At 41.9% G+C, this 14,358-nt stretch overlaps 1 protein-coding gene across 1 annotated transcript in view; it reads right to left on the bottom strand.

The window, feature by feature from the left end:
* GDPD1 (glycerophosphodiester phosphodiesterase domain containing 1) overlaps positions 1 to 13,650 on the bottom strand; it is a 39,450-nt gene extending 25,800 nt beyond the window's left edge. The window contains exons 1-2 of the mRNA XM_066636345.1: positions 13,442 to 13,650; positions 2,018 to 2,060 (exon numbers count right to left, since the gene is read on the bottom strand). Of these exons, the coding sequence (XP_066492442.1) occupies positions 2,018 to 2,060; positions 13,442 to 13,577 (179 nt within the window). The 5' untranslated portion in view covers positions 13,578 to 13,650. The remainder of the gene's footprint in view (positions 1 to 2,017; positions 2,061 to 13,441) is intronic.
* Between the last annotated feature and the right edge of the window lie 708 nt (positions 13,651 to 14,358).

Raw genomic sequence — 14,358 nt, 5'->3', positions numbered from 1 at the left:
TGAGGGGGGACATGATTGAGACATACAAAATTATGCAGGGGATAGACAGGGTGGATAGGGAGATGCTCTTTACACTCTCACATAACACCAGAACCAGGGGACATCCACTAAAATTGAGTGTTGGGAGAGTTAGAACAGACAAAAGAAAATATTTCCTTACTCTGTGTGTGGTTGGTCTGTGGAACTCCTTGCCACAGGATGTGGTGATGGCAACTGGCCTGGATGCCTTTAAAAGGGGATTGGACAAGTTTCTGGAGGAAAAATCCATTATGGGTTACAAGCCATGATGTGTATGCGCAACCTCCTGATTTTATAAATGGGCTATTTCAGAATGCCAGATGCAAGGGAGGGCACAAGGATGAGGTCTCTTGTTATCTGGTGTGCTCCCTGGGGTATTTGGTGGGCCACTGTGAGATATAGGAAGCTGATGGGCCTATGGCCTGATCCAGTGGGGCTGTTCTTATGATAAAAAGCAGGACATCTCTGGAAGGAAACCCGAGAGAGCCAATGCAGATAACTGGACCACGGCCTTACTCTGTAGAAGATAGCTCCATATAAAATGGTGTTTGAAAATGGTGTTATTTTACTCAGAAGTAAGCCCATTGTGTTCAGTAAGATTTCGGCTGCAATCCTAGGTTAACTCACTGGAAACAAACACTCCTGTCCATACATTTTTATGAAAGGAGGGCAAGACATCTGGACTTAGAATAGCTTATACCAGTAGATTCAAACCTTTTAGCCACATTTGACCCACATTTGAAAATGACATTCTGTCAGGACACATCTAGCTTCAAGGGACTTTAAAAAAGGCGATCGAGAAAAAAATAATGTCTTTATTTGCAAAAAACTTGATCCATTTCTCATAATGAGGCAGCCCTATGGACAGTCTCAAAGTTTGAAGGGCTTAGTTATGGAATCCAGCCTTCACATGCCCCCACTACCTGACATTGATTAAAAAAACACATCAGAAAAAAGATGCTCAAACATTTAGTACCCTATATTAATGCAAGCTTGTAAACTACAGGCCATCAGCTGTCTGCAGGGCACTTAGCAGCTATTTGATTTTTGAGTAGCTTCAGGACTTGAGGCAATTGGTTATCTGATCTTTCCATCAGCCCTGCTTTCATTGAAGGCTCTGTGGGACCCACAAGAAATCAGGTCATGACCCACCAAGCGGGTCCCGATCCACAGCTTGAGAAACAATGGTTTATACTGTACTTCACAGGTCACCATTATTCTAGTTAAGACAATTGGCTTAAAATTTTTTCTCCTTCAGCAAAGGAGAGGGGAAAATGCCCCCTTTACTCACCACTGGTTATGTCTTGACCTACTCTCTTGGAAACCTGGATTCAGTCTGAGGCATCTCCTACATTTCTTGTCTCAACAAAGTGGTTTTCCTGCCCATCTTTATGGAAGGAAAGGTCACTGGAGACAGTTTAAACATGAACCAGCTTACCTGAGGTTGAGATGGCTTATTCCTATGCTAAATCTTCTCCTCCTTCCAGAAGAGTGAAGTTATATTAGAATGATTTGATTATGTTATCCTCAAAACAGTTCTTTCTTTTGGAAATTCCAAAGGAAATTCCATTAAATTTAGAAATATCCTTGCTCATTACTTTCAACCCCTCTCAGAACATCATGTGTATAAGTGCATAACTCACACACATCCCACAATGGCATAGCTGAATAAGAAGAGTGACAAGACTAGACATGTGGGGCCTCTGTATCCATGGATTATCTACCTGTGGATCTAGCTCAATGTGCGTCCCCCAAAGCCCCAACTGTATCTAACTTCAAAATTTTTCCTGAACTAAACTAGAAGTGTGATAAGAACCTCTAGCTAACTAGAAGACTTGTTTAGAACTCACTGCAGCATTTCATTAACTCCATAATACAGAAATCATACTAAAGCAAATTCAAAGATTATTATCCAACAACAAAAGATAATGTAAAACAGCCCTATGTACATATGACAATCTATAGAAAAACAAGTTAGGATGAGAATGTTTATACTCACTGGCGAAAAGCTGCCATGGTGTTTTCCAGATTTTCTCCAGCACCTGCAGGAGCAAAAAAATATTTTTAAAATAAATGGCCAGGGCCATGAACACAATTGCTCCTGAGTACTTTTTCCTCAATCATAGTCAGAATAGTCCCTGAGTTTACTGTGAAGCTGGTAACGATCAAGTGATTGGGTAGAGATTACTTGAACAATGGTAGAGGAAGTCTAGAACCAAATCTGACAACACAGTTCAGGCCTATTTGGTGGTGATGAGAGCTGCAAAGATGACAGAAGTACTCCTGGTTACGAAACCTGCTGAGAAGGATATAGTATTTTGCCTCGCCTTGAAAGGGTTGTACTCCCCAGAACGATCTGGTATACAGCTTGAGAGTACTCCTGGATGTACAAGTAGCATCTCTAGTCAGAGATGCCTTTGCCCAGATTTGGTTGGTGAACCAGCTGCATATTTTTCTGTCTCAAACAAATGTAGCCAGGATTATCCATGCTTCAGTTAACCCGCATATCTGCTTCATATGGACATGCCTATGAGGAACACCTGGAAGCTTCAAACTAGCACAAAATGCTATATGATCATGGAAGACCTTTTGTTGACACAGCAACAAATAGAAGCATGCTGGTTTGCTGCATGGTTCTGAGCGCAAATCAAGATGTTGGTAATTACCTTAAGCCTTGAACAGCATAGGACAGTGTTTCCCAAACTGTGGGTTGTGACCTGATCATTGGTGTGTTGTGAAACAGATAAGGTGATAGCGGAAAAGGAAAATGCATTACCTTATGGAAAGTGAAATTAAGCTGCATGTTGCATTTACTCATTAATATGCAATTATTACGCAAGTTGCCCCAGGCAACTTTGAAGGACAGGCCAATAGGAACATAAACACCACCAGAATGGTTCTGATCCAATGAATGCAGGTCCCAAAAAATACTCAAGGAGGAAGTCTCCTCCCACCCAAGCTGGCAAGAAAAATGTATTGAGCCTATGACAACTGAGCCACATGTGTGTGTTTACTTGCAAGTAGGCAAATGTGCATGGGATCCTATCAAAGTCCAGGCAAAGGGATACCCAAGGCCACCACAATGGTCCTGAATCAATAATCACTCCAGAAAGCTCCTCCCCCTAGATAAAAGATAAAAAGTTTGGAACAGTTAGTAAGGTGAAACTGGTGGTTTGGGGGGGGTCTAGTATGAACACTAAAATTTTGTTTTCACCTCTCCAACTCCATGTTTCCTTCTCTTTGGGTGTGTCTCTTGGCGCACTGTGGATTGTGTGACATTATTTCAATTTTTGTGTATTGTGAGCTACCCTGGCTCTATAAAGGAATGACAGGATATAATTTTTAAAACTACTGTATATAAAAACAAATTCTCAAATGCATCAGGAACTGTTTAAGAGCTGTAAGGGGACTAGCTGAATTTTATGAATTCTGAGCAACATGCTGTAAATGTTTACAAGCTGTTGCATGAATTTTATGTTCTGGTTTTCCCATCATTGAATGGAATACTGGTACTTCTTATTTAGCCCTTGCAAGAATAACTGAAGAACCTCCTATACAGGCAAGTCACAGTGCAAATGACATTTCTTTAAACAGTGACAGAAATGTTCACGTTATCTGAAGTTTCTCCTACCCCACCAAGATTAAAACTCACCAGTCATCTAAAAACTGCTTGCAATACCAGATTTAATTACCTATGCCAAACTAGTCAACTCCAACAAAAAGTTCTTTTGTTTCTGTTATTCTTCAAGGCCTAGTGACCCTGTAGTTAGGGCCAAGTCAGAGTCATGAGTCCAGTATAGGTGCTTGCCAATTACTGCAGTTAAAACTATACAAAAAATGAGTGAATGAATTAGTGCAGTGTATTTGTGTTAGGTGAGTTGATGCCAGTTTATAGCAACTCGGTATGCAGACCATGAGGCAGCAAAGAAAAGTCAGATAATTGTACCATTATCTCCTATCTCACCCCCACTTTATATGTATTAAATTCTGCATGCAACTATGCATCTCCTGCTTTGAACAAAACTGATAAGCATAGGAGAACCCACTGGGAGACATCTGACGAGCCATAGTGAGAGGGCGGAAGGAATATGGAGGAGTTGATAGCTTGATAAGCTGCCTGGGCTTGATGTGTAGCTTTGATGTGTAGCAGGAGAAGCTATGCAACTAGAGAGAGAACCACACAATGAAAGGGATAATTCCCATTCTGGATAATGAAGAGTTCTATCTGAATAGAATAAGATTTGTAAAAACTTTATGGGGCTTGTGCCAGCCTGCCAAAAAACTGCCTTGAGTCCAAAGGCGCTATATAAAATCTGTAATAAATAAGCAAGCATATGCTATACTCTGAACTGGCTAATAAGGGCTTTGAATTATTTTAAACTGAGTTATATTCCCAATGATCTTACACCCAAGCTTCACTGAAGTTGTAGTCAGGGTCCAAACCTCCTTCGCCAAAGTACAAAAAGTTGGATCTCTCCATATACCCATGATAAAGCCCAGTTCCCAACACTCAATCAAACTTTAGGCAAATAGCAGCAGCCTAAATTCCTAGCAGTTGGGACCACCTAGGGTGGGGGAGGGGTACAAAACAAGTTCAGAGCCAACACTATCATGCTCCGAAAGCTAAAATCCTATACACACTTACCCAGGAAGAAGTTCCATTAAACTCAAAGGGGCTTACTTCTGAGTAGATATGCATAGGGTTGAAGTCTACATTCATGCTCTCACTTTCTTGCACAAGTTAATAGTTGACCAGAAAAGTGGGGGCTATTAAAGTGGGCAAGAGCGGAATCTACTCTCCAATGAGAGGCCAACCCAGCTAAACAGCAAGAGACAGATGTGCAGAATCCAACTTTCAGAATCAATGTCAACCAAAGCTCATTTGGAATCCAGAATATTTAATTGTGCTAGATTGGTGATGAGTAGATCATGGAGAAATCCAGACTTGTTATTTGCTCCTGTTCTTCTTTCAGGAATACAGTTCACATGTCACACTGAGCTTAATCAAACGTACTCTTTGAATCAGTTCCGTCTTCACACCAGAGAGAGGACATTCTGTTTGCTTTTGAAGGGGGATGGGGGAACAAAATTTTAAACATTGTTCTGATCTTTGTACATTTGATCTTTGCACAGAAGCATCTCCAGCCTTCTGTACCGTTTGTATTTCAAGGCCATTGCACCTTGAGACACTCAACAGTTTCTATCAATGTGTAAATATTGTATGCATCTGACAAATGAGGTAACAGTAGATGGTGTGGGTTTGAGGTGCAAGATCAACATATTTAACAGGCTGCATGAGGGTAGTGGCAAGACACACCTCTCTCTATTACTACTCATGAGCATTCAACAAAATTGACTGACAGTAGATGTACTGGTTTGGGAGCCTAGAAGAGCCAGATTCAAATCCCCACTCAGTCATGAAGCTTCCTAGCTGACCCTGGGTCAGTCACTATCTCTCAGCCTCACCTACCTCACCAGGTTGTTGAACATCATTCCCTCCTTGTTTTCTCACACCATTTTGAGCTCCTTGGAGGAAGGGCAGTATGAGAATGTGAAAAATAAAGAGATTTGGGAAAACCAAAGTGAGCAGCAAACAAAATGCATAATGAATATATGGAATTTAATACTACAAGAGGCAATAAAAACTTATAGCCATAGGGCTTTTAAAAAGGATTAGTTAAATTATGGGACTAATGTATTAATATGTATTCATCACATCAGCTTAATGGAACCTCCTTATTAACAGGTTGCATATCTCCAATTGCCAGATGCTGGGGGCAAGCTACAGGCGATGGCTATCTTGCGCTGTTTATGAGCTTCCCAGAGATACCTGGAGGACCAGAAGTGGTGACACATCTGGACTAAATGGGACAAGAGATTTGATTCAAGAACAGGTAGTTCTTGCGATCGACTCACTGAAAACAGGAATTACAGTTGCAACATGTCAACTAGTTGAGAAGTTTGACCAAAATTGATTGAGAGAAATGAGACTAAGATCCATGCCATAGATTACCATTTCCTACAGAGTTAATCTCTATGCAAGAAAAAGTGTAAGTAGTACGTGAACCAGCAAGTCAACTAACCTATCTATGACAATAAAAATACACTAAGGCTCAAATCCTAACCAACTTTCTAGCATTGGCATAGCTGTGCCAATGGGACCTCAAAGCAAGCGAATGTTTGTTCCCTTACCTTGAAGCTGCATTGCCCTTATGTCGGTGCTAGAAAGTTGGTTAGGATTGCACCCTAAATCATGTATGCTATTTCAGATGCTGAAAGTGTACGCTGGAAACTACAGTGAATGAGACAACATACCAAACCATATTCAGAAAAACTAGGCTCCTCACATGCACTAGGAATGCCAAACACTACATTCCTCATGGATTTCAATTATGCTTCTCCATAATTATAACCAAATGCTGCCTGCAATGAAATTGCTCCTTATAAAAAGTAAACACATTCCAATTGCCAAATATTGCTTTCCAATTAACCCTTTCCTACCCCGCCTACAGGTGTACACATTTTATCCCTGTTGCATATACGCAATGTTGGGCAGAAATGGCTTAAATCATATCAAATAGTTCCATACGTGTCTATTATTCTGTATCTCAGTAACTTTCTCAGACAGAATTTGGGGACTTCCTGATTCTAGGTTCAGTATCTAAGTCACTATCATGCATACTGTCAGCTACATGAAACAGAGGCCCATTCCCACTTGCTCATCCTGTAATAATTTTGAGGTATGCTATCACCTACCAATAGTGCTCTTCTGCTGCCTACATACAAGAAAATGACCAGTCTCTGCCTAGGAGAACAGACATAACAGAAATGGCAATATCAGAAAACAGTAGGAGAGTATTCTAATACACCTGGTCTCTACTGCAAATCTTGAGGTGACAGTTCTTAAAACAGAACTTCAAAGGGCAATCAGCTGAAGAGTTTATTCCGCATCATCTTAATTGATGCTGATGAGATTCTGCATCATCTTAATTGGCCAACGAAATGCATTTTAGCACACTACAGAGTTTACACATTTACAGCAACACCCCCTCCTCTACTGAGTATTTAACCATGTATTTAATGCACTGTGCAAAAGCTTATGATACAAGACTATTCCAGTTGGTGTGTAGACTAACACATCTATCCCTTCGGAAATTTAAGACATTATGATACAGGGTGACCCCCCCAAAAAACAGAACCCATGAAAATTTTATTAAATCCTACAAAGGTCCAGTAAATTTCGAGGAACTTTTCCTTGGTTGACCAAGACATATTGGGGAAGATTATTGTACCAATATTTCATGCACAAAGTCAACTTGTATACCCTGAAAGAAAAAACATGAAAAATTGAAATTGACAGTTTTATTCAAAGATTTGTGGGTTCTGTTTTTTTTGGGGGGGTCACCCTGTACATTGACCCTCCCCCCCCAAAAAAAAAATCACACTGCAGGGACATACATGAACAACCTTAATTATGCATTTCCAAATTTCAGAGAGTTGAACTGCAGAGCCAACAGCAGAAAGTGAGTACAAGGAACCAGATCAGCCTGAGGAAGACACAGGTATACTAATGGTTGATCTGTTTACTTCTATGTCTATAATTCAACTCTGAAGAGATACGACCTAGTTAAGTGGAAAACTCTCTCCTTCCTTCTAAGCCTACATTGTTTTGTAATTCAGGGAGAGAGATGTCCTAGAAAGATCAAAGGAAATCATTGCCAATAAATAAGTATAAATGAAGATTAAAAAACAGAAAAAACCCTAAAACTGTTGTGCAAGTTTGATTGACTTGAATGAGGCCTGCATAATACAAAAGAGTCCTTTCCGATCTAATCTAAATTCATATTTGCATCTTAAGTGGCAGTGATGCCACTTTAAACTACGCCGGTACATAACGCAGCATGGAAGAGGATCTTCATTACTTCATTACAGATACTGCCTATAGTAGGTAAAATTTTTGCCAAGTAATCAAGCTTCAATTATCCCTTCACCTTATCTCTGGGTCAATCAGAGGGCAGAGCCTTTCAACTCTGAAAAGTTTCATTTCTCAAGCAGGTATACAGAGATCATTTGTTTTTACAGCAACTGGGAAATTCCAGCCAAAGTTAACCTTTTATTCTCCTTCCTTCTGCTGCAGCCTGGTTCTGTTTTTTTCAACACCAGGATGGGATCCTCCTCTCCATTTGAAACAAAGTCCCAGGCTACAATTAAATAGTGTACCATTATTTAAGAACAACACCCATGGAAAGCAGTGGGTCTACTTCTGAGTAAAAAGGGTTGCAAATATATGCAGCTGTATCTCTCTGCTGTGAATTGAATTGCACACTCCCAGTTATATGTTATGGGTTGTACGCTGTATGTAGGGCTTCTGACTTAACACACTAGACACCTTAAAGGTGGATTTGATTCATGGATCTCCTGCAGTGGTTGCCAACATTTTTCACTTGCATATCCCTTGGCAGCCCATTTCCATAAATTGTACCCTTCATATTAGCAAAATGCTTGTAATTAATAATACAAGCCCACATCTCCTCTCTATGAAAGCCCAGACTTCATGTATTCATCACAGGGTTTTCTCTTTTCATCTGTTTGAAGAAGACTCTGCCTTTGCACTGTTTTGCACCAGAAGTGTGCTGAGAAATTTTGGGTGATTGATCACTTTCCATATTATGTTTCAGCTTTTTTACTGTGCTGGTTTTCAATCACTGGTTCAAACATGAATTGATGACTAAAAACTAGCTATTGGTGGGGCTTTCACAGCCAACTAGCTACCTCCCTTCCTGCCTTGTTGGTCCTTGCAAAGCATTCCTGCCTTGCAAGGCATTCTGGAGCATGACCTGCCTTTTTCTGCCATTATTCCATTCTTTTTCAAGTACCCCTAAAGGTCCTGTTGAGTGTCCCTGGGAGTATATGAATACCAGGTTGAGAACCACTGTTTTACTGGTATGTTGTTTACAGTGCACTTACTCTGATAGTGTTTACAAAAAGGTGGTGAAGACCAGAATTTAAAAAGAATAAAAATGTATCTTATGATCTTTTACTATGTTTTTAATAAATTAGAGACTACAGTTCTTAGGTAACAATTAGTGGTAGGTTATTTTTCAGGATCTGGCCTTGGGTAAAATCAGACAAAACTATAGTCAGACACCCCCCTAAGATTAACCCCCGACTTATCCGAGGGTCATAGAAAAATCAATAATTGTTGGCTCAAACCCTGCCCTCGACTTATCTGTGGGGTCGGCTTGTGGGTGGGTGCCTGCAGCGCTTAATCAATATTTTGGTAAGCATGCTCAGACACACAGGCTTGTGGTTAGACATTGGCTGAGAGCAAAGTTCACCAGACTCTCCATTTCAAGAATATTGAAACAAATACTTTAAGTATGCATGCCCAAAGGCATCAGTGCAACCACTTCTGAGAAAAGAGTGTGTACTTACAGCCTCATTTTCAACAGCCTGAAGCAGCTGTCTTGAGAGCTGCCAAACCAGCGGAAACTTTTCTTAGTACATTTCTGCTAATTACCTTTGCTCCTTCAACTCCATGACCCCCAAACTCAACTTGCTGCCTTAAACAATTCTACCCCTTCTCCCCTGCTCCCCCTTATGCCTGCAACTAGATCCCAGAATACCTGCATGTTTCCCTGTTAGTCTTTTAAATTCCTTCTTAAAACCCACCTTTTCTGTGGTCTTTGGTCCAAATAGCTTAGACCTCTTACCTGCTGTAATTATGTACACAAAACTGAGATGAACATATTCTTCCCATTTACTCCTGCCTCCATTCTTTCTCCTGCTTTCACTGCCCCCCTTGTGTCTATCTAGATGGCAAGCCCCTCAAGGTAGCAAAGCCCCTCAATAAGCAAAGTCTTCTTGCTCTGGGTAAAGTGCCATGTACGGTAATGACACTATAAAAATAAAAAAAATAAATTTCAGAATCCAGAATCTTTTTTTAATTCCAGAATCTTTTTCATTCATATCTATTCTAAAATTAACAGCTTGCATGCCATAGCCTTTTTAAGTCTGAAATCCCAACTGCCAAACTACCAGAGATGATACATTCAGGGCATCAGCATAAAGTATCAAGGGTTCTGTTCTCAACAACAAGCTATTTCTGAACAGCCCAGTGCAAGATTGTGCACAAATAATACATGAGGATCTTGTAAATTGAGACATGGCTTGAAGCACTCCTCAGAGAGCTTAATTTTGATGCTCAGGGTGAGATGCAGTTTGATTTCTCCACTAGATGGGAGGCAAGACACAAAAAAGCTTTTATGCTGCAGTTAACAATACAGTCAATGGCTGAAAGATTGAAAGACCTTAAAATAAAAAGGTACATCTCCATAGTTATCAGAACAGAGAACATTCATTCAGTGCAAATAGTTAATTCTACCTCTATCTGTCAAGAGCCATGGGTTCCTGCTCAGAAAGCTTTGCAACCTAAATGACAAGACAAAGGAGAAAGTAAAGCAGAAGGAGAGATGAAAAAGATGGATTGGATTCTACTGTTTTTACATCTGAAAAAACAAGTGAGATTGATGTGTAGAAAAGTTTTACAGACAGACAAAAAGGAGGAAAGGTAGCTTTACCCTGATGTCTCTTGGTATACCTCTGATTTAGGGGAGTAGAATGGAAGGTGGCAAAGAAAAGGGGAGTATAAACTAATGATCAGGAACAGAAAGAGAAAAATTCCAGGAACTCGGTCACCCAGGTGACAAAAAAAACAAAACTTAGTGACAGAAGAATTCTGATACCTAACTTCCTTGCAGATGGGTAGTACTGAAGATCTAATTCTGACAATTTTAATGTAATGAAATCCTCACTTCCCACCTTGGTGAGATCAGAAAGATCCTTCATGAAAGATGAGCTCCATGGTGGACTCATCACACAGGCAGCAGCTCAAACAAGGCATGTATTTTATTTACTTCAACCCAAGGCCATATCTGCTTGTGTATACAAAAGATGAGGGTACGTGGCATTAGCTTCTTGGAATGTGCATGCAAAGAGAAGATTGATGACAAAAAGAGAGACAGGAGGATGCCAAAAAAAGGGGGAGGGGAGAACTTTAGGAAACAAGACTGGTCAGTTCTAGGATGCAAGAGAATGGCACCATATTGAAACTAGTGGTTTTCTTATATGTACTTAGAAGAGGGAGAGCAACTGTCCCTATTCACTCCTGCACACTCCTTTCCAGCAGAGAGGGTGTATGAGTGTGTGTATTTTTAAAAATCACAAGCTCTGTCTTTTTATTTATTGAGAGCTTTTTCTGTTAAAAAGTTACTATAAATCTGTGTTTCTTAACCAGTGGTACAGGCAGTGGTGTCGCTAGGGGTGTGTAGTCTGCACCGGGTGATGTGCACAGGGGGGCGACGTGCTAAAATCACAGTGGTTAGGATTAACCCCATCATATTATATACCGTTGGATGTGGAATTTCGAGCGGAATGCAATGCAAGAAACCAGAGTGAAATATCTCCTTTCTATCAAAAGTTATGGCCAAAAAACTGGAGAACAAAAAATGCACGGAGCCCTATGGAAAGTGAAAGTGAGCCGTATCTTGCGTTTACTTGTGAGTAGGTGAACTTGCCTTAGTTCAACGGAAAAGGCAGGCTGAGAGGAATCCAACAACACCCGAATGGTCCTGATCCAATGAATGCAGCCGCCAAAAACACCTGAGAAGGTAGTCCCTCCCTCCAAGCAGATGCATGTAGTGAGCCCTATGGAAAGCGAATAAGCCTCACAGTCGGGTTTACTAGCAAGTAAGCAAACGTGCCTTGGCTGGTGTGGAAGATCAGGTGAAGGAGAGTGCAAGGCTACCAGAATGGTCCTGATCCTATGCACCTGCAGTTAAAAGTGCTCCAGAAGGCAGCCCCCCCTCCCCACTAAAAAGGATCAAAAAGAGGCTTCAGCTGATAAGGTGAACCTTTCTGAGACTTGCAAAGCCAGGTGGATCCTGACAATGATCAGGTTTAAACAGAAGTTCTTCAACTGAACTGGGCAGGGCTGAAAACCTTACTGGTTTTGGAGAAGGGTGTTATTGCAGGCAGGCTACAGAGGAAATTCACTTGGTGGACCAGGGCTGGCTTCTGCTTACTTAATTATTTGTTAGTAAGTTGATACCCTTGGGGGGGGTGACACCACTAGTGACTAAAATCATAATTTGGAAGAATAATACCATCATGTTATGTATCAATCAGTGCGCAATTTCATGCAGAATGTGTTCTATCAAAAGGTACAGCCAAAAAACCAGTGGGGGCGGAGTGAAGGTACATCACCATGCTTACCACCTGGGGTGTTGCCCTGCCCACTGCATGGGGGGGTGACGCACTGCCATTCTGCACCGGGTGACACGAACCCTAGTGACGCCACTGGGTACAGGTACCACCAGTGGTACTTGAGGTGGTGTCTGGTGGTACTTGCAGGACCCTGGATCCCTGGCACCCAGCAGTGAGACCAGTAACACGATACAGCAAAACAGCAGTAGGATGCTCCAAGTATGTTTTTCTGCACTCAAAATGGTTCTCCTGCCCACCCTGAGCCTCTTACTGGCCTTGCAACTAGCCCCCCAACCCAAAAGTAAATATGGGTAAGTAATTACCCAGAACTGGCAATTATGTCATCGCTGCCAGTTACTTCTAGACTCTAGAGGTACTTCAAATAGGTGGACCCTGTGAAACAGTACAGCAGAGGGCAAAAGGTTGAGGAACATCGATATAAATTAAATTTAAAGTCAGGTACATTTGAGAAAGATTTGCAATTAAGAGCCCCTGCTCTTAATTGGGGGGAGTGGAAGGAGCCACCCTAAAAGCAGATAAAGCCAGCTTTTATAGAGCAGCCTACATGTGAGCCCTTCACACAGAACCACCCTGCTGGGGAAGGGGGGGGTGGGCTTTGGGAGGATGGAAAAGATGCAAAGGGCTGAGATGAAGGTGACAATCCCCACCTTTGGTGGTGCTGGTGGGGGGGGGGGGGAAGATGGATGCACAGATTTCAAGGTCAACAAGCACCTGCTCTCTTTTTTTAAATTTAGAGAAAGAAGTCCAGTCTCCAGACTCCTTCCTCTGTTAAGCCTTCCCAGATATCCCACAAAAAGCCAAAATAGCCTCGAAGGAAGAATCGTCACCACCACCACCCCCCCTCCCCCCGTGGTGGGTAGGTCATCAGCACCACCACCCTGTGGTGGGTAGGTCAACACCACCCCACCCCTCCCCCAGTGCTGGGTAGGTTATCACCACCACCACCCGCCCTCGGTGGGTAGGTCATCGGAACCACCAGCATCCCCCCCCCGTGGTGTGCAGATCGACGTCAGCATCACCACTGCCACCGCCCCCCGCGGTGAGTGGGTCTCCAACCCCTTCCTCCATCCTCCAACGTCTCCTCTCCAAGAAGTCTTGGTGCCCCCCGCCTCCAAGGACGTCCTGCGGAGCTGCTCACCGCCGCGGTGGGAGATATGCCGGCATCGGAAGCGGTGGCGCTTGGGTCGGTGGAGCAAGCCAGGGTACTTCAGCAGCAGCGCCGACGTGAAGAGGTAGCCACCCAGCGTGGAGAGGAGGTAGAAGGCCGCCGACATGGCCTTCCCCTACCCCCCCGGGCGGTCGGAGCCGACGCGGCTCGCTCTTCACACCAGGAAGCAGCAGCCTCAGCACCGTCCTCCTTCAGACTGAGGGAGCCCAGGATGCTCACCTCAGCGGGCACAGCCGGAACGCCGAGCCCCACCCCTTCCAGCCGCACAGGAACCAATCACAGAGCGGCGTCGACGCTCGCGCTCTCACACGGCACCTGATTGGTCGCGGCTGGGGGAAAGGTTTTGGGCGCGCGACCTGAGGAAAAAGGGTTGGGCGCTCTGGAAAGGCCGGGCTGCTGTGACGCCACCCGCTTGACCTTCCTCCTCCCCCACCTTCTGTCAGACCAACGGAAATAACGATCACTCCTCCTCACACCCTATCTGGGAACTGGAATTCCCTTCATAATAAACATAAGTCTGTCAAATAATAATAAAATAATAATAAAAAATAACAAAAAATCAGTAATAATTTTATTAATTATAAATAATTATTTATAATATATATAGTTATAATGTAGATTTATTTATTATTTGTTTATAATGTATTTGTTTATTATTTACAATAATATTTATTTATAATATATTTTAAATTTATTTATTTATAAAATACTTATAAATTATTTATATTATATATTTTATTATTTATAATTATAAATTATTTATAAGATATTTTCATAAATATATATGTATAAATAATTCTTTATTAATGTCTAATAATATCAATCATTAATATCAACAGTAAATATTAATACTGATTGTTAAGATTTATATCAATATTTATGAATAT

This window comes from Tiliqua scincoides, chromosome 8, assembly GCF_035046505.1.
Source record: "Tiliqua scincoides isolate rTilSci1 chromosome 8, rTilSci1.hap2, whole genome shotgun sequence".
NCBI lineage: Eukaryota > Metazoa > Chordata > Lepidosauria > Squamata > Scincidae > Tiliqua > Tiliqua scincoides.
The sequence above is the reverse complement of the archived record's forward strand: the minus strand, read 5'-3'. Positions and strand labels throughout refer to the sequence as shown.